This window comes from Zalophus californianus, chromosome 11 (assembly GCF_009762305.2).
Source record: "Zalophus californianus isolate mZalCal1 chromosome 11, mZalCal1.pri.v2, whole genome shotgun sequence".
Lineage (NCBI taxonomy): Eukaryota > Metazoa > Chordata > Mammalia > Carnivora > Otariidae > Zalophus > Zalophus californianus.
Window position 1 is genome coordinate 13,887,844 of NC_045605.1, and position 21,097 is coordinate 13,908,940.

The 21,097-nt window shown below is 40.7% G+C and overlaps 1 protein-coding gene across 3 annotated transcripts in view; it reads left to right on the top strand.

Moving 5' to 3' along the window:
• Positions 1-21,097, top strand: part of RNF214 (ring finger protein 214) — a 49,455-nt gene that overhangs the window by 2,327 nt on the left and 26,031 nt on the right. For 2 of the 3 annotated variants that reach the window (XM_027580325.1, XM_027580326.2), the window contains exons 2-6: positions 394-512; positions 2,745-3,255; positions 3,961-4,020; positions 7,589-7,729; positions 11,184-11,323. In XM_027580325.1, the coding sequence (XP_027436126.1) occupies positions 397-512; positions 2,745-3,255; positions 3,961-4,020; positions 7,589-7,729; positions 11,184-11,323 (968 nt within the window). In that variant the 5' untranslated portion in view covers positions 394-396. The remainder of the gene's footprint in view (positions 1-393; positions 513-2,744; positions 3,256-3,960; positions 4,021-7,588; positions 7,730-11,183; positions 11,324-21,097) is intronic. The other variant, XM_027580327.1, reaches the window with a different exon arrangement.

The window sequence follows — 21,097 nt, forward strand, 5'->3', positions numbered from 1 at the left end:
TAATGATTTAAAATGTATAAGATGTTGTTGATTGTTGGGCCCCCAAATACCTTCTTTGTAAATAATATTAGGTAAAGTAGGTATGTGGACCAATTGGAAGATTCTCACAGACTAGTCCGTTTTAAATGACTGCATCTCTGCCAAAAGTGGAAAAGCTTTGCTCAGACTCCTAGATACTTATATAAATACGGTGATTTCCTAGGATCGATGTCCACTTGGGCCTCTTGTGCCTTGCTACACAAAACTCTTGTTTAAGTATTTTCTCCTAGGACCCAACTTTTTCTCTGTGTTTCTTTCCTGGAATAACTGTGGTATGGACATTCTGAGGGGGAAAGATACACTTGTTTTAAAATTTGGAAACTTGCAGCCTGTAATTTGTTTCTGAATGTACAGAGCATGATGGCAGCGGCGTCCGAGGTAGCTGGTGTGGTGTCCAATGCCCCCAATCCTCCAGAATCCTCTCCTAGTTTATGTGCTTCCAAATCAGACGAAGGTCTCCCAGATGGTCTAAGGTAATGTGCACATCCTTGACTGGGAAGATTTCATTTGGGCGAGGGGCTTTTGAGATGGCTTCTTATGGAAGCATAGATGAGTTTTCCTCTTTTTGGCTCTAGTGACACTGCATGAGAGTAAGCTTTTTAAAGGTAGGGACTGTCTGATCCATGTGTGTATTTATGGTACCTACCACAGCGTCTGGCACTCAGCAGGCATGCTAAGTGTCTGTTGAGTCAATAGAATACAGGGGGTCAAACTCTTCTGAAAATGCTAATATTTCCCCACCCTTTTTTACATGGACTATACATGTTCATTTAATTGTATACTTATAATATCTGTGTCTATATCTACATACGATACCTATTTATACATTTGTGTTATGATTATATATATTATGATGTATATCATACTTGTATATTTATGTCTTCTGTATTACATAGTTATAGATGTGTATGCATATACACACATATAGCTCATACATATTCATACATACACACAAATATATGTGTATCTGTACTATCTCCAGATAAACAGATAGCTTTGTTAGTATGGCTTACTGCTTCACGTAGATATTTTGCCTCCTCTCTCAACTCTTGAGGGCTGAGTTATGGTTGCCCAACCTTGCATCTCACAGTGCTTAACACATAGCTATGTATAGTGTTATACTAAATTAACTGTTCCACCTCAACTCTTTCCTAGAGTACCTAGGACCTAATATAATAGATACTACTGTACTAACAGTTTTATATGTATTAACACCTTTAATCTTCATAACAATCGCAGGAGGGAGGTGCTAATGTTATTATTCCCATTTATAGGTGAGGAAATTGAGACAGGTTAGTAACTTGCCCAGGGTTGCCAAGCTACATTGGAGTCAGGGTTTGAACCCACACTTGTCCGACTGTATAGTACCTCATAAATACTGGTTTAAATGAAGAGAGATTTGTTGGCGAAGGGGTAATGGGGAAAAATGTTAAGTAAGCCTAACCATCAACCTGGATCTTCATTTTATAAACAGAGTCAGCCACATACTTCTCGTAATAATAATGACAGCTAGGGTTTATTGAATATTTACTGTGCCAGGCCGTGTACTAAATACTTCAGATGCATGATTTCATGTCATCCTCACAATAATCCTAGTAGGTGGGTCATATGTCTGTTTTACAAATGAAATTAAGTAACTCACCGAGAGTCATTTACGTGGTAAATAGCAGAGTCAGGATTTACACCCAGGTACTCTACTGTATATGCCAAATCAATAATTTAAGTGTCTCCCCCGCTTCTCCAGGTAACTCTCAGCAAGGAATCAGCTAGAGGTGTTTATAAAGGTTTTCATATCCCAAAGATGCTCTTGGTTGTTTTATTTTGAACAGCATGTGCTATTGAGGAAAGGAAGGCACCGTGACCTAAAGCCTCAGTCATTGCTGGCTTGGGGTACTTAAGGGCATCAATTGACAGAATCAGTTTTTTAAAAAAAGAAGGGGCAAAGAAATTTAGCACAGATGTAGTCATTATTCCTGGGTGGGGGGCATACTGTTGTAAATGTTAGATGTCACTGTAAATAGGTTTTAAAGATTTCTTCAAAAAGCAGTACATTAAGTGTCTGTGACAAACGACAAAACAACTATCCCAGTGTTTATACATGTGTATGTATTTGTCTGGGGTAAAATTTCTACTGACAGCTTCAGTTTCAGATTCAGTGTCTGTACCTCAGACACCCTGAAGTGGAGAATGCCGTGCTCTGGAAAACTGTTGAGGAACTTAAGAGGTGGTTCTGGTCAAAGATCTGTATGAGGAATTTGAATGAAAATTATTTTTGTGAAACGTGAGCGTGGAATAAAAACATTTTTTCTGAATTAATATTTTATTTGTTAGAACATGAGGTATAACTAAGTACAGCTAACTAAATGAGAATACTCTAACGAGCAGCAGGCTATTTCATTGACATTCTCCAAAATTATTCAAATTGGACCTCGGAAATTTGGGGCTCATCAGAGTCATTTATGTGTGTTTATTTATGGTCACCCGACAGGAAATGTCTGTCTCCAGCACCCAGGTTCTAACCAGCAAGCTCTACTCCCTGCATGTGGGTCAAAATCGCTGGACAGAGACTAAGTTCCACGTCATTCTGATAAATTGAGGGGCTTATGTAGTCTCGTTTTGTTCTTCTAGTCTTTATGTTGATTATGTATTTAATCTTCCTTAAGATTGGGTGAAGAGAGAAACTTTTTGTCTTATGTTTTTGATAGCCCCAAAGACCCTGCACAGAAGCACAAGAACTCGCCTCTGTCGAGTGTAAGTAGCCAAACGATAACCAAGGAGAATAACAGAAATGTCCATTTGGAACACCCAGAGCAGAATCCTGGTTCATCAGCAGGTGACACTTCAGCAGCGCACCAGGCGGTTTTAGGAGAAAACTTGCTAGCCACAGCCCTTTGTCTTTCTGGCGGTGGGTCTCAGTCTGATTTGAAGGACGTGGCCAACACAGCAGGAGAGGAGGGGGACACATGCCTCCGGGAGAGCCTCCATCCCGTCACTCGGTCTCTTAAGGCAGGGTGCCATACAAAGCAGCTTGCCTCCGGGAATTGTTCTGAAGAGAAATCCCCACCAGCCTCCATCCTAAAGGAAGGTAGCAGGGCCACAGGCTTGGATTTCCGACCTGTGGTGCCTCCAGCAAATGGGGTTGAAGGAGTCAGAGTGGATCAGGATGATGATCAGGATAGCTCTTCCCTGAAGCTTTCTCAAAACATTGCTGTACAGGTCAAGTATCAAGTTTCTACTACTAAAATGGAATTTGGGCTATTTATTTATTTATATATTTATCAAGGGTAGGAGACCTTTCTTCATAGGAAGGTGGTGGAGAACTACTCTGTCTCATTTTTTTATTGGCAACTATCCTACGATTTTCATGCAGTGCTGTGGGATGTCATCCTTCCAGTGTTCGATAAATAATAAAGCCAGGAGTCAGGGTCTCATCATGGTGACTAGGAACTTTCTGACCTACATATAGTCTCTTTCACTGACTAATTGATAAGTGTAGGTCATTAGCATTCATATTTCCCATCTTTGTCCTTGCAGGAGGAATCCTTGTTAATTCTCTGACCTACATCTTAAGAAGTACAGTGTATCCTGCCTCCTAGTGCTCGGTGTGCTTTGTTGTAGGAGGAAGGATGGGCACAATAGGTTGTAGGGGGCGAAATTCTTATTTCACACTTGAGGCTGTCTCTGGCAGTTCTTGGGTCTTGCTCAGGTTCTTTTGTGGGATAATGTTTGATGCAATATACATGTCAGTGTCTATTTGCCAGACTTACAGTTCTTCTCTTGTTAAGAAGCCAATAAGGGGAATGCAGAAATTCAGCTGCTTAGTTACTTGTGACAGATTTCCTTGTAAAATTACAAAAGAGTAATTTTGTCTTTTAAAATGTCTCTGAACAGTTCTGAATATAATTGTTTCTTTCTTTATAGACTGACTTTAAGACGGCCGATTCAGAGGTAAACACAGATCAAGATATTGAAAAGAATCTGGTGAGTACTTAAACTGTCACAGTGAATATACTAGATCGTTAACTCAGACTGTCTAGAGTCATATTATCTCAGCTGGAAAAGGTGCAGGAATCTCCTTTTCAAATCCCTAACAGATGGTCAGCTAACTTCTTTCTACTTGATCACTTCCAGAGATGGGAAGCCTACTACTCATAAAGCAGCCTTTGCATCTGAAAAAGAGCTCTTATTGTTACATCTCGTTCTTAGGTGAGGATAGCACCTCTCATACTTGTTAGAGTGCTCTCCTGAGCCATGTAGATGAAATCCAAATCCTCCTTTACTTGTTGGCTCTATGTATAATTGAAGTTTTTTTATGCCGCTTCCTCTTACCCCTCAAGTCGAATCTTTCCAGAAAAAAACATTCCCAGACGTTTATAACGTTCTTCTTTTCTTCATAGGATACGTTTTCCAGCCCTTCCATCGCCCTACTTTTCTGCCTGGACAGGTTCCATCTTATCATTGTTGCTTTGAAAATGTGATCCTGAGAAGTAAATACAATAATCCAAATACAGAGTAATGAAGTCACAACACAGTGGGGTTCTCCTCTCTATCATTCCAGACGCTGTTTCTCAGGCCTCCCCTGGCTTACTGTGGCGCTGTGCTCAGAGTGTTGACCTTTTAGGTTTTATTCTGCTGGACTGTTGAGTCGTATCTTCCCTTTACTCCTGGTGACTGGGTTTTAAAACCTAGAGAGCTGTACGTTTGTCTTTGTTAAAATGGTCTTTTTGATCTATCTCTGGTATTTTGTGGCAGAAACTTCCACCCTTAAGAGTATGGATATCAAGGTTTATATTTTTCGAGAGGAAGGATGATGCTGGGAAAGGCACCCTAGCATCAGGAAGAGGTTTTTAGGGTAATATGTGTTAACTGAGTGAGAGAAAAAGTGCTTATAGCAACCAGATAAGAAAGTGGATATTTGGTCAAGTTGAAGAAATTGAGGGGCAGATGGAAGGAAGGAAGTTATGGGAGTACATTAACCAGATGAAGCGAATAAAGTTTTTTAAATACAGGATAGCACCTTGGAGTTACTCATATAACAGGCAGGTAAAAAGATCCTAGAGATGAGCAAGCTGATGGAGATGTGCTGGGTGAAAACCAAGCTAGAAGAGAAGTCCCAGGGAAGGGGGGCGGATTCACCTTTTTTGAATACTTACTTACTCTAAGCACATTATTTTGTCCCCATAGTTCTATGGTGCGGTTCTGATGACAGTAGCAATCCAAGGGGCAACTAAGTTATAAATAAGCTTTAGCATCAGTCTGATGCGGGAGTGGAAACTAGCAAGTCATTGGGCCAGAAGAGGCCCAGGATTATGTTTTATGTGGCTGTATTCTTTTGGGTAGTGGGATGGCCCACATGCCTTTATTTTATTTTATTTTATTTTATTTTATTTTATTTTATTTTATTTTATTTTTTCAAAATTTCCTTTAAATTCTAGTTAGTTAACATACAGTGTAGGCTCACATGCTTTTAAAAAGGCAGTGGAACTAGGCAGGTGTTAAGCTTGGTGGCAGTAAAAGAAACTTGGCTCCTGTTTTGTTTTCCTTTTTGCGCATTTATGGTAATTTCCCACTGGCTGCATTTGAAATTATACCTTCTGGTCCTTGGAACCAATTAGACACTGATGAAATAGTAACTTTGGCTTGTTAAGATGAGATGCTATGGATCAAGTAGTTTAACATATAGCCTTTCAGTTATCTTTTTGTATGTACTAATAGTATGTACCTTGAGACTTACTTCCATGAGACTAGTGGTGTCTTCCCCTGGCCTGTGTTGTTCTAAAGAAGCATTGTAGACAGAGAAAGTACCACAAAGAAATAAAGGAAAAGACCTATGTTGAAGAAAGTAAAGATTCCTCTTCTCTACTCGTTGAATATATTGGTTCTTAACCTTTCTTTAGCTTTTCTTGGGTTAAAGTCCTCTTTTGGAATCTTTTGAAAACTTTAATTCTCATCTCAGAAAAATTTATCCTCCCTCCCACATCCCCCTATTTCAGAGAGTTCAGAGACCCCTGAGGCGCATCCATAGATCCTAGGTTCAGAATCCCTGTAAAGATGTGAGACTGGAGAGTCATCAGGGGCCTTAGTCACGTTTCAGCACCTGGTCCAAGGACTAGCTTATCTCAGAGCTGAAGTCCCATCTTTTTTTTTTTTTTTCCAGATTTATTTATTTATTTTAGATAGAGAGCACAAGCGGGAGGGGCAGAGGGAGAGGGAGAGAGAATCCCAAGCAGACTCTGTGCTGAGAACAGAGCCCTACACGGGGCTGGATCTCACGACCCTGATATCATGACCTAAGCTGAAACCAAGAGTCGGACGCTTAACCGACTGTGTCACCCAGGTGCTCTGCTAATGTCCCATCTTGAAAACTTAGTTTTTATTATCATAATGTAGTAAGTTTTCCTTCATTCACTTCTAAAACCTGTCTTTTCTTTGAAAATAGTTATCTTTTAATGATTAAGTTCATTTGAATGCTCTTGGTTTAAATTTTACATGGGCTGCCTTATACCAAATGTGTTTTAAATTGAACATCTCTAAGTTTTAGCATCCCTTTGAAAGGTAACCATTACTTTTCTTGATTTACGGATATGGGGAGGCAGAGCTGAACTGTGGTCCTCAGAAGCCTTTCTTCTACTCTTGCTTTACATGAGAGCTTGCTGATTTGCCCAGTCTGAATACCATGCTCCTCTTTAGCGGATCTGTCCATTTTCAGCGCTAATGGCCAATAAGGAATCCTCTTTTCTGGATGCAGTTTTGAGTAGGTGATCTGTTTTTGTTTTTGTTTTTTTTACCCATTCATTTCTTCTTGCTCTGATAAAATGCCTTCTTCCTCTTATTCCCTAGAACAGTGATTGACAAACCTTTTCTGTAAAAGGTCAGATGGTAAATGTCTTAGGCTTTGGGGCTCTATGGGCTCTGTTGTAACCATTCCACTCATTGTAGTGTAAAAGCAGCCTATAAGCCATTGGGAATGGCTGTGTTCCTATAAAATTTATTTATAGGGGCACCAGGTGGCTCATTGGTTGAGTGTCCGACTCTTGATTTCGGCTCTGGATATGATCTCAGGGTCATGGGATCTGTACTCAGCACAGAGTCTGCTTCTCTTCCTTTCCCTCTGCCCCTGCACCTGCTCATGCACATGAGCTCAAGAGCTCTCTCCCCGAAATGAATAAAATAAGTCTTAAGAAAAAAATTCAGATAATGTCTGGATTTGGCCCACAGGCCATACATTTCCCGGATGCCCCCCCTGCCTTAGAGCCATGCTGTGCAATAGGATTTCCTGTAATGGTAGAAATGTCTTATATCTGTGTTGTCCAGTGTGGTAGTCATTTGTTATTTGTGGCTAGTGAGTACTTGGGAATGTGGCCAGGTGACCGAGGGGCTGTATTTTTAGATTTTCTTACTTTAATTAACTTAAGTTTATATAGCCACTCATGGCTAGTAGTTAGAGTGTTGGACCCTGCAGCCTAGAGCTCTGCACAGTGCCTTGAACAGGAACCTGGTGTTTTTTGCAATTGGGGAATTGAACTTTTTTTCCTCTTGTTACAAATAGGACAAAATGATGACGGAGAGAACCCTGTTGAAGGAGCGTTACCAGGAGGTCCTGGACAAGCAGAGGCAAGTGGAGAATCAGCTCCAAGTGCAATTAAAGCAGCTCCAGCAAAGGAGAGAAGAAGAAATGAAGAACCACCAGGTACCCTGCTTATGTTAAGTCTGTCAATAAGTATGGCTACACTCCCTAATCAAACTGTAATTTTGTTCCTGAATTAATAGAAACAGAAGAGCAGTATTTATCTTTTTAATGGTTGTCTTAGAATTTTAAGGATAAGAAGAACCTTTGAGGGCATCTTGTTCAAACTCTCAATTCTTTTTTTTTTTTTTTTAAGATTTTATTTATTTGAGAGAGAATGTGCACGCCCTTGAGCCAGGGGAGGGGCAGAGGGAGAGAATCTCAAGCAGACTCCCCCACTGAGCACGGAGCCCAGTGAGAGGCTTGATCCCAGGATCAAGCTCAGGTCATGACCTGAGCCAAAATCAAGAGTTGGACGCTCAACCGACTGAGCCACCCAGGCGCCCCCGTACTCTCACTTCTATTTAAGTTTAGAGAGAAATGTTATTTAATATATTTTGTTGACATAGCTGACTGCCTACCTGGGAAACCATGTAATTAGACTCTTATATTAAAAAACATAATTCTAGTAGATTAAAAATCTACCTATGAAAACTGGAAAAATGTAAGTTAGAAGAAAATTTAGGAGAACATTTATAAAACCTCAAATTGCAAGAGGTCACTTTAAGCCAGGCAAAAAACCCAGAAGCCATAGAAGAATGAATCAATTTAATTATGTATAATTTAAAACTTCTGATATGTCAGATGATACAAAAAACATCAGAAGATCAGTGTTAGATTGGGAAAATATTTGTAGCACATCTGATGAAGGGTTTAATATCCATATCTGTGTTCTGAGACTCCTACAAGTTCATGGTAAAAGTCAAATACTCTAAAGAAAAACTAGGAAAGGTTATTGTATAGTTTCTTTTTTTTTTTTTTAAGATTTTATTTATTTGAGAGAGAGAATGAGAGAGAGCACGAGAGGGAAGAGGGTCAGAGGGAGAAGCAGAACCCCTGCTGAGCAGGGAGCCCCATGTGGGACTCGATCCTGGGATTCCAGGATCATGACCTGAGCCGAAGGCAGTCACTTAACCAACTGAGCCACCCACACACCCTGTTGTATAGTTTCCTATTTCTGCTGTACCAAACTACCATCAATTTGGCAGCTGAACACAACACAGTCCTATAGGTCAGAAGTCCAACATGGGTGTCACCCGGCTAAAATGCATGTAATGGCAGGGTTGCATCACTTTCTGGGGACTCTGGGAGAACATACCTCTCCCTGCATTTCCAGCACCTAGAGGCTGCTTGCATTCCTTGATTTGTGACCTCCTTCTCCATCTTCAGAGTCAGCAAATTTACATCTCTGACCACTCCTCCCTAATCACATCTTCCTCAGATCGCAATTGAGAAAGGTTCTCCACTTTTAAAGACCTGCATAATTAGATTGGGCCCATGCAGATGATCCAGGACCGTCTCCCTGCATCCGGGTCTTTAGCTTAGTCACACCTGCACAGTCTCTTTTTCCATGGAAAGAAACATAGTCACAGGTCCCAGGGATTAAGTTAGATTAGAATGTGGACATATTTTGGGGGAAGGGGTTATTATTTTGCTTACAACAATTGTAAATGGTGGGGCGCCTTGGTGGCTCAGCCAGTTAAGCATCTGCCTTCAGCTCAGGTCATGATCTCAGGGTCCTGGGATCAAGCCCCAAGCTGGACTCCCTACTCAGCGGGGAGTCTGCTTAAGATTCTCTCCTGCACCGCCCCCCCACGAGCTTGCTCTCTCTCAAATACATAAAATCTTTAAAGCAAAACAATTATAAATGGTAGTACACAGAAGAGGAAAAGCAAGTGGATAATAAATATATGAAAAGAAGCTCAGCCTCAGCCTCACTGGTATTCATTCATTTAGCAAATATTTTCTGAGTTCCTGATCCAGGCTCTGCAGATTTAGCAGTAAAGGCAACATAGTCTCTGCACTGAATGCTTATTTTAGTTGAAGGAGGCCAACTGTACAAACAGTAGAGAATGGGAATTAGGAAAATGTTTCTTAAAACGATTAGATACCATTCCTCTCTCCCCCTCAAGAGATCGGCAAAAATGAATTAAGTTATCAAGGGTGAGGAAAAATGAACCTTTTTCAGACATTTGTATATGAATTGTTACAGCCTTTTTGTGAAAGTTACTAACAATTGTCAGTTAAGATTTAAAATGTACTATGACCTAGCAATCATATTATTAAGTCTTTTTTACAGAAATAAAAGTTTTTGTATGAAAGTGTAGATATACAACGTATTTATTGCAGTATTGTGTGTAGTTAAAAAACACTGGAGTCAACTTGATGGACTCTTTACATAGAATGGTTGGATAAGTTGGATATATATATACACATTATGTCATATACTGCTATTTTTAAGTTAAATCTATATATTTATTTTACCTTATTTTTTAAGATTTATTTATTTGAGAAAAAGAGTACACTTGAGAGGGGGAGGAGCAGCGGGGGAGGGGAGAGAATCTCAAGCAGATTCCACCCTAAGCATGGAGCCTGATGGGGCTCAATCCCACGACCCATGAGATCATGACCTGAGCCAAAACCAGTCAGATGCTTAACCAACTGAGCCACCCAGGTGCACCAAGTTAAATCTATATTGACAGTATGCTCACCTCAAGTGAAAAAAAGCAGGATGCAGAATAAGGTGTATAAAGTCATCTCATGGGATGCCTGGGTGGCTCAGTCGGTTAAGTGTCCGCTTTCGGCTTGGATTGTGGTCCTGTGGTCCTGGGACCGAGTCCCTCATGGGGAGCCTACTTCTCCTTTTGTGTGCCACTCCTCCTGCTTGTGCTGTCTCTTTCTCTGACAAATAAGTAAAATTTTTAAAAAAAAATCTCATTTGGAAAAAACACAAAAGCAATGAAATACACATGTAAGTATACATGTTTGTGTGAGAATAAAGATGTGAAAGCAGTCAGATAAAACAGTGGACATATTAATTATGGGTGGAATTGGCATGGATTAGGGAGTGACTTAACTATCACTTTTTTATTATTCCACTTCTTACTACAAATACATATATTTTTGTTAAAGTAAAAAAGGAACCAAACAACTCCTCACACATAATAAAGTAGAACCTTAACAAACAAAACAAGACCATTTTTGTTGAACGTAATGAATTCCCACCCCGTACAAGAATGCCTTTCTCAGCATTCTTAACAGGTGTTCATTCGGCCTTTATCCGAACACAGGTAATGGAAGGGTTGTTGCTTCTGAAGGAAGTAAATTCCATTTTTGAACAGTTTTTATTATTAGAAATTCTTTCTCCTGCTGAATTGAAATCTGCTTTATTGTAACTTTCTCTCTTATATCTAGATACTGGCTTTCAGAGCTACTCATCAACCCGATTCCTTCAATTCAACTTGAATTTACTCAAGTCAATATGTTAATTTGTGTTAGTTGAAAATAACCTTTAGACCAAAAGAACTAATTCATTTCCTTCTTTACTTGTGTGTGACTGTAATTATGGGGGACTCAGGAGATACTAAAAGCTATCCAGGATGTAACAATAAAGCGAGAAGAAACAAAGAAGAAGATAGAGAAAGAAAAGAAGGAGTTTTTGCAGAAGGAGCAGGATCTGAAAGCTGAAATCGAGAAGCTTTGTGAGAAGGGCAGAAGGTAAATGATGCTGTTAAGAATAAAACCCCTGTGTGCATGTATATATTTGTGCATAAGCATCCAGTCGTGTTTGTTTGTGTGCCTAGTTTCTTTTCTTTTGGTCTAAGTTTTATTTGAAAAACAAGTACACAAATAAAATCCTCTAATGATTTTAGCTTTTTCAGCACCTTGTGTTAGATTCAGTAAAAAAAAATTTCAGATTCAATAATACCTTGAAATAATAGCAGCTGATTGTTGGGTCCTAAGTATGATCAAGGTTTTGAAATGCATCTAACACCTGCTTCACTTGCTTTGATCCTGATTTTTTAGAAGTTCAGGCTGTGGGAATACTTTGATTATGTTATTCAGCACTAAAACAAATTTTAAACAGTAACATTGTAAGTAAGCCTTTGGAAAGAATTATTTAGTGGATCTCTGTTCTCTTCTGGGTACTACAGCAAGAGCAAGGTGCATATAGAATTTGGTCAGATTTTTAGTTTTCCAAGTTTCTTAATGTGGAAATCAAAATAACTGTGAACCCTGATGATTTTATTTAAATTCTGAAATGTGCTTTTATTTATCAAAATCTTGGCCTGCTGATGAGTCAGAGCTCTAAAGTGAAAAGTAGCAAGCTCATTGGTTGAATCATTTTCCAGTTATGAAAGATGGTAACTGTGAAAGGTCAACCTGAGAAAGAACGTTTGGGAAAGAGCCTAAGGACCAATCTGTTTCATTGAGAATGGAATGATAATGCTTCAAAGGTGGGCCAGTTGTCCATGATGATCCATGTGTCAGCGATTATGAAGAGTATGCTAGGAGCATAATGCTATACCTGGCATTGTTAGTGATTGAACCCCCTGCTCCCCCCCGCCAACAACATGGCCTCTGCCATTGTCTTCACAGGCTGGGAGGGGGACAGTGAAACAGAGACATGAGCGTGCAAGCAGTTTAGCAGCAGTCTTAGCAGAAGCTGGGAAGGTGAACCTACATTATAATTATAGGCTCTGTGAAAGATTTCTTTTGATGTGTACTCTATACTCTTAATGTATCTCTGACCACTTTCCTCTGCCTTCTGATTGGATAAGCCCAAATGGTGATTGATACTAACAATTTGCTGCTCATGGGCTTTTTTATGTGTCACGAGTGTCAGAATGACACTTTCTGTCATGCTTTTTGTGGAATGTGGGTTTCACTTTTCCAGAAGTAGGGGGAAGAAGTCTTTTGTGTGTATCTTTGTTGTAGCAGTGATGCAGGTTTAGTTCTGCATTCCAGCATCCACAGAAACTGTGGGCACGGAGATTTTGGTCATTGTATTAGTCTTTTCAGACTGCCATCACAGAATACCACGGACTGGGTGACTTAAACAACAGTAATTTATTGTCTTACGGTTCTAAAGACTAGAAGTCTAAGATTAAGATGCTAGCAGGGTTGGTTTCTGGTGAAGTCAGTCTGTCTTGGCTTGCAGACACTACTGCCTTCATGCTCTGTCCTCACATGGCCTTTCCTCCATTTGTATATACTCACGGTGTCTCTCCTCTTCGTGTAAGGACAGCAGACCTGTTGGTTTAGAGCCCCATCCTTATGATCTCATTTAACTTTAATTACTTCCTTAAAGGCCTCATCTCCAAATATAGTCACATTGCTGGTGAGGGCTTCAATAAATGAATTTGTGGGGGACACAGTTCAGGCCATAACAGTCATGTTTCCTGTTCATAGCTCTCATTCCGTCAGCCAATGCTTACTGAGTGTCTACTGCGAGCCAGACACTATGGGCCGGAGAATAGAAGGTCCTCATGGAGTTTATTGTTGAATAGGAGAGATGACAAACAGATAGTTACAAACTAGTATAATGATACCATGGTAGTGGTCGTATCAGAGTACGTAGAAGGGGCATGGAACCCAGACGGGGCAGGGGGAGTCAAAGGGGGATTCCCAGAGGAAGTGATTGCTAGCATTGAATCCTGAAAGATAAAGGGGAATATGAACACCACATGCAATGCATGATCCTTGATTTGATCCTAGATTAAACAAATAACTTTCAAAGAGTTACAGGGGTGGGGGTTGATACAGGGAGGAATTAGTGGGGCAAGGAATAGGGGAAAGACATTGCAGGCAGGGGGGCCTAAAGACAAGAGAGAACAGCACCTGAGCCGTAGGGAGGTGGGGAGGACCAAGGCCAGTGCGGCAGTGGGAAGCCGGTCACAAAAAACTCCTGTACCGTGTGTTCAGGAGTTTGGGTTTTTCTCTGATAGCGATACTGAAAGATTTTATGGGGGGAGGGGTATCAGAGGAGGAGTTCTGCATTTTAGATAAATGACTTGGGCGGGTGGAAAGTGGATGGGAGTAGTGTAGAGGACCAGTTAGGAGACTTACCTGTCAGAGCCTGCCTGAGAGTGACAGTGGCCCACACTGCAGTGGCCCTGGCTGGGAGGAGAGAATTTCACATTGATGTTATATAAAGGTGAATTTACAGGGCGCCTGAGTGGCACAGTCGGTAAGTGTCCAACTCTTGGTTTCGGCTCAGGTCATGATCCTCAGGGTCGTGAGGTTGAGCTCCGAGTTGGGCTCTTGGCTCAGCAAGTCGGGCTCTGTGCTCAGCATGGAGGCTGCTTGGATTCTCTCTCCCTCTCCCTCTGCTCCTGCCCACTCTGTGCTCTCTCTCTCTCTCTAAAAAATAAATAAATCTTTAAAAAAAGGTGAATTTACTCAATAGAAATCTGCTAAGTGTTTTGTACTCTTTGGGGTAGTCACTATGTATTTTAATGTAACTATAATTTCTAAAGAAGACACCCTGAGTTAACAACAACAACGACCCCCCCTCCCCAAAAACTAAGGAACTAATAGTTTAGTCATGTATTCGATGATTTTGTCCTGGATACCTGGTTGCTTTGTCATGGATGTTGTCTTGCTTTCGTGGGACACTTCCTAATTCCCAGCTTATATCCTTGAGGATTATTGCTGGCATGAGGAAGGTGAGGCTTCCATATGAGTGCTCTTCCAGGGTAGAACTTCTTTTTAAGATTCATGCCTTTAGGGGCACCTGGGTGGCTCAGTTGGTTAAGCGACTGCCTTCGGCTCAGGTCATGATCCCGGAGTCCCGGGATCAAGTCCCTCATCAGGCTCCCTGCTCGGCGAGGAGCCTGCTTCTCCCTCTGACCCTCCCCCCCTCATGTACTCTCTCTCTCTCTCATTCTCGCTCTCTCAAATAAATAAATCTTAAAAAAAAAAAAAGATTCATGCCTTTAATAGTGACTCATTGAGAATGGCAGCAAGTAGGACTCTTCCGCAATAAAAGATGGTGAGCTTGAGCTTTAAAAGACATCATCAACTGATTCATAGAAGTAGCTTGGGACAAATAACAGGAAAGCCGAAATACTAAGCATCATTCTTCTTTTTTTAAAAATGTTCTGAGCATGTGGCGCCTGGGTGGCTCAGTTGGTTAAACGTCTGCGTTTGGCTCAGGTCATGATCTCAGGGTCCTGCCATCAAGCGCTGCGTCGGGCTCCGTGCTCAGCGGGGAGCCTGCTTCTCCCTCTCCCTCTACAGCTCCCCCAGCTCATGCTCATGCTCTCTTAAATAAGTAAATAAATAAAATCTTGAAAAAAAATGTTCTGAGCTTGCCTGATGAACTCCTATGATAGAGTGATAAGTAGCACATCAAGGGATTTACTGTTGGACATATTATTTTTTTTTTTACTTAGAGAAAGAGAAAGAGTAGGGAGAGGGGCAGAGGGAGAGGGACAAGCAGAGTCCACGCTGAGTGCAGAGCCTGACATAGGGCTCGATATGAGGACCCCGAGGTAATGACCTGAGCCGAAACCAAGAGCCAGACGTTCAACCAACTGAGCCACCTAGGCACTCCTGGAAGCATTACTCTAGATGTCATTTAAGAGTCTGCACTAAATTGAAATCAACAGTGTGCATGAAGATTCATTTTGGAAATTTCTCACCAAATGCTAGTTTATTTAACTGGTATGTGTAAAAGCCCTAGCAGCTTGCCTAGCAATCATTAAATTTGGTGAGCATTTCTTGGGTGCAAAGCAGTGAGCCAGGCTGTTGCAACATCCTGTATTTGACCATAGCTATCTGTCCTTCCAGCAGTCGGCTCGTTCCCAGGGAGTCTACACTTTGACCACTTCAGGTCCTCTTTCTTGTTTAGAAACCTCACTCCATTTCCCACCAGTCTTTCAGCTCCCTGGAAGCATGTCTCTCCATAGCTCACCTCAATGCACGGTCCACTGCTTGAATCACTCCCTTAGTGTTACCCTCAATTCTCTTTCCTCTCATTCTTCTGTAGTACTCCAGTCCTGGTTCAAGTCAGCTGCCTGACGTCTCTGGGCTGCTGAGTGCTGCTGGACACGGCCCTCAAACTGTGTCTGGGGTCCGAATAAATGGATGACTTCTAACATCACCGGAATCCTCGAGACTCCCTCTTCCTCTGAGGGCTGTCCCAAACTTCTACCTCCCTTTCTCAACTTCCTCTCTCCACCATTTCTCTCCTTAGTCTTAGCAGATGATCTCGCTTTTTATTTCACTGTAAAAATAGAGGCCATCGGCACCTGGGTGGCTCAGATGGTTAAGCGTCTGCCTTCAGCTCAGGTCATGATCCCAGAGTCCTGGGATCGGGTCTCACATCGGGCTCCCTGCTCCTTGGGAGCCTGCTTCTCCCTCTGCCTGTCTCTCTCTCTGTCTCTGTCTCTCATGAATAAATAAATAAAATCTTAAAAAAAAAAATAAAGGCCATCAAGGGAAACCTCTTTCAGTTTCCCAGACACATCCATCCTTTCCTCCTGTCCTAGTAACTGAGTCTAAACTTTGTACCTGTCTGTGAATTCAGTCCACTCTTGATGCTACCATTTCTCCATAAGTGGCAGTACTACGTACCGCCTGTCTGAACTGAATAACCAAGAGTCATCCTAAATTCTCTCTTCGCCCCTTTTCCACCACATCTACTTTTACCAAGTCCTGTACATTCTTAATATTATCCCTTTCTCGGGATGCCTGGGTGGCTCAGTTGGTTAAGCGCCTGTCTTTGGCTCAGGTCATGATCCCGGGGTCCTGGGATCGAGCCCTGCGTTGGGCTCCCTGCTCGGCACGGAACCTGCTTCTCCCTTTGCCTGCTGTTCTCCCTGCTTGTGCTGTCTCTGTCAAATAAATAAAATCTTTAAAAAAGAATTATCCCTTTCTCTCTGTTCACGCTGACCCTGTCAGTTCAGGATCTCATGAGTCTTAGCTCACTGAGGTAGGCTACAAAACTTTCTTTGCCTCCACTCTGCCTCTCTTCTCACTTATCTGGTACACTGCTACCATAGAAATCTTTTTCACATCCACGTCTGATAATGTTATTTCCCTGCTGAAAATTTTTTATAGTTCTTTATAGCTTTTAGGGTAAAGTGTCAGCTCTTTAGCTCAGTATGGAAGTTACCCAGTCCCTGTTTATGTCCTTAGCTGTACTGTTTACTGCTCCCCCAAACAACTATGCTGGTTTATACCTACTGCTACATGAACCCACTTAAAACTCAGCCTGTATTATCTGCCCTAGAAGCTTTCCCAGATCCTCCCCTTCTCCCTTTCACACATCGTGACCATTTCGTTTAGATGACCCTCCTCTGTACCCATTAGCATGCCGAGTATATACCTCTGTCTTAACACATAGGTCTGATGCCTTTTTGTTGACTTGAATGCCTCCCCCATCATGTAGTTTCTTGAGAGTAAGTGTTTTGATGATCTGCTGTGTAAAATAGCCATCATAAAACTTAATATCTTAAAACAATAATTTGTTATTTTTCACAGTTTTTTGGGTTTTTGTCTCGGATGGATGGTTCTGCTAGTGTCTAGGATCATTCCTGTAGCTGTGGTCGGATGGCAGCTGGGACTGGAACATCCAAGATGGCATCATTCATATTTCTGGTGCCTTGGCAGGGACACCTGGAAGGCTGGGCCCAGCTGAGACACGGAGAGGGCTAGGCCTTTTCTCACTCTCTCTCTCCATATTGTCTTTTCCCTCTTCAGGTGGTCTTTCCAGCAGAGGGGCCAGATTTCTTTTTTGGTGGCTCAGAGCTCCCAAGAGTACAAAAGTGGAAGTTTCTAGGCTTTCCTAAGGCATAGACTTGGAACTGGCACAGTGCTATTTCTGTGACATTCTTTTGGTTAAAATGAGTCACAGGGCCAACTCAGATTTAGTGTTGGAGGGGGCTGAACATGAACACCAGCAGGCCTGGTTCATTGGGAGTGGTCCATATTTGGAAATCTGCTACTGCAGCAAGTTAACACATCTCATTTAACTTTTTCTGCTCAGTATGTGTTAATATCTTTTAGATATGGGGAATCATAAAAGTTATACAAATAGGAGATGCATAATTAGAGGTATTTTAGAAATATGCAGGATGAATTTTGGGGGATGAGTGAGGCTGAGACATCAACCAGGAAGCACTTACAATAAACTGAGTTTCTAAGGATCATTATAAGACTAGTGATGGTGGAATGAAAAGGAAGAAATGGACTCCGGAGGAATCGATGCTTGATTATTTTAGAGATTAAGGCTGGGGGAAGTGTCAAAACTAACTTCTGTATTGACCCTGGGTAACTGTGTGCTACCTGGACAGTAACTGGGAAATGGAATCCCCCTTCCAAGTTCTGAGGGTAAAGTAAGTGTTGTGATGATGTGAGACATACAAGTTAAAATCCTTAGTCGGCCATTGGAAGTGGGACACTTGACTAGAAGAGATGCTCTGTCTTGATTTGGAGTTGACTGCGTAGAGGTTGTAACTATCTGAAACTCACTGAAAGTGAGTTTTCTTTTTTCTTTTTTTTTTTTAAAGATTTTATTTATTTGACAGAAAGAGACACAGCGAGAGAGGGAACTGCTTGTGCAGGGGGGAGTGGGAGAGGGAGAAGCAGGCCTCCCACCGAGCAGGGAGCGCGAGAGGCGGGGCTCTATCCCAGGATCCTGGGATCATGAGCTGAGCCAAAGGCAGATGCTTAAAGACTGAGCCACCCGGGTGCCCCTGAAAGTGAGTTTTCTGTGGGAAGAAGCGTAGAGTAGGGCTCAGTTCTTAATGCTGAGGCACACCTACAGTTTGGGAGTACAAAGAGGAAGGGAAGGCAGAAAGAAAAGGAAACAGCTTAGAATAGTAGTATAGGGCTTCAAAGGGGAGGTGCATTACAGTATCAGAAACTGCAGGGAAGTACATGAGAACCGGGTCTGAGTAAAGGCCATTGGTAATTACTGAGTGCAACCAACAGGGGTTTGTAGGCAGAGGAATTAAATTACTGGATTTACTTTTCCCCCAATATTTTATTATGAAAATTTTTAAACACTAGGAGAAGCTAGAAGTATTGTACATTAACACTTGCCCCCTAGATTCAACAATTAACATTCTGCTAAATTTGTTTTAGCAGTATCTTTCCAACCCTCTATCCGTTTATCAGTCCATCTTTTTTTTTCTTTTCAAAGCATATCAGAGTATGTTGCAGTCATCAGTAACTTCACCTTTAAATCCATAAATGTGCATATTATTAATTAGAGTTAAATATTATTTGTGTTTCCTTTTTTTGGTAATAAAATATATAGGCAGTTAAATACATGAATCTTAAGTGTGCTGTTCCATGAGTTTTGACCAATGTCAAATGCCTGTGTAATTCAAACCCATTAAGATACAGAGTACTACCCTTAAACCAAACGGTCCCCTCATACACTTACTTTCCCAGTCTTTTCTTGTCCCATCTTCCAAAGGCAACTGCTGTTCTGATTTTCTCATCATAAATTAACTCTGCTGTTCTGGAGTATCACATAATGAAATCCTACAATATGTACTTTTGTGTAGGACTTCTTTCATTCAGCATAATGCTTCTGACATTCATTTATGTCTCTTTATTGTCGAGTAGTATTTCTTCTGTTAATACACTGCACTTTATCCATTCTCCTTTGAGGGGTCATGTAATGGTTTCTAGAATTTTACTATTATGAATAAAGCTGCTGTGAACAGTCAAGTATGTTTTTGTGTGAGCATATACTTTTATATTTCTTGGGTCAATTTCTAGGAGTAGAATCAACAGGTTGTAGGGTAGGTATATGTTTAGTTTTGTAAGAAACTGACAGATAAATTTCCCAAGTGGATATACCATTTTACATTCTACCTACAAGGTATGAGAATTCTGGTTGCTTCATATCCTTGCCATTCAAGTGGTTGTATTTCATTGTGGTTTTATTTGGCATTTCCCTCATTACTAATGATGCTGATCACTTTTTCCATGTGCTCATTGGCCATGCATATGTCTGTTTTTGTGAAGTGTCCACTGCGATTTTTGCCCCCCTCCCTTTTTTTTTGGTTGTTTTTAGAAGTTCTTTGCGTATTGCAAATATAAAGCCCTTTGTCAGTTATATAGTCTGTGAAAATGTTCTTCCACTCTCTGACTTACCTATTCATTTTTTTAATTGAATCTTTTGATGAACAGAAGTTTTAATTTTAAGGCTGTCTAATTTATCAAGTTTTCTTTTATAGTTATTGTATTCTTTGTCCTGAGAAACCTTTGCCTACCCTGAAGTAGCAAAGGTGTTCTCCTCTGTTTTCTTATGGAAACTCTATCATTTTAGCTTTTATCTTTATGATCCATCTCAGGATAATTTTTTTTGTACATGGTGAGAACTAGGGGTTGAGGTTCATTTTTTGAGGTTCACGTGCCTATCCAGTTGTCCCAGCACTGTGTGTTGAAAAGACTTCCTTTTCCCCCATTGGAATGCTTGACACCTTTGCCAAAAACCAAATGACAGTATGAGTCATTTGTATAAATAGTGGGTCTATTTCTGAGCACTCTTCTATTGCATTGGTATATTTGTCTATCTTTATGCCAAATCATGTTGTCGTGATGATTATGGCTTTATAGTAAGTCATGGTCAGAGAATGTAAGGTCTGCTTCTTTTTTCAAGGTTCTTTGGAGTTTGCACTGCCTTAAGGTCATTTGCGTTACCGTATATGTTTGAGAAGCAGCATGCCAGTGTCTACAAAAACAAAACCCAAACTGGTGAGGCATAGTTCCTTTGAATCTGTACATCAGTTTGGAGAAAATTGACATCTTAATAATACTGAGTCCTCCAGTCCATAAATGTGTATCTATCTGTTTATTTAGATCTTTATGTTACCAGCCTTTCAGAATTTTGAGTCCAGGTCTTACACAACTTTCTTTAGATGTCTAAAGAAATTTATTCCTAAGTATTTTGTGTTCTTTGATACTATTTAAATAGAATTAAATTTTCAAAAAAATTTCCAACCATTTCTTGCTAGTGTATAAAAATATAATTTATTTTGTATATTAACCTCATACCTGCTACTTTGCTAAACGTACATATTAGTGTCTTAGTTGTTTTGTAGATTCCTTAAGATTTTCTACATAAACAATTATAGCTTCTGTGAATATACAGTTCTATTTCTTCTTTTCAAATCTTAAGCCTTTTATCTCTTGTAAACATTAATACACTGACTAGGACCTCCAGTACTGTGTTGACTAGAAGTGGTAGAGTAGACATACTTGCCTTGTTTCTGCTCCTCATGGGAAATGTTTAGTATTTTACCATTAATTGGGATGATAGCTATAGGTTCTTTGTAGATGCCCTTTATCAAATTGGGGAAGTTCTCTTCTGTTTCTAATTTTCTGAGAGTTCTTAACATGATTGGGTGCTTAGTTTTGTCAAATAGTTTTTCTGCACCTATTAAAAGTATTGACTGGTTTTTCTCCTTTATTCTGTTAATATGGTAAATTATATTGATTTATTTTCAAATGTTAAACCAGTTGTCC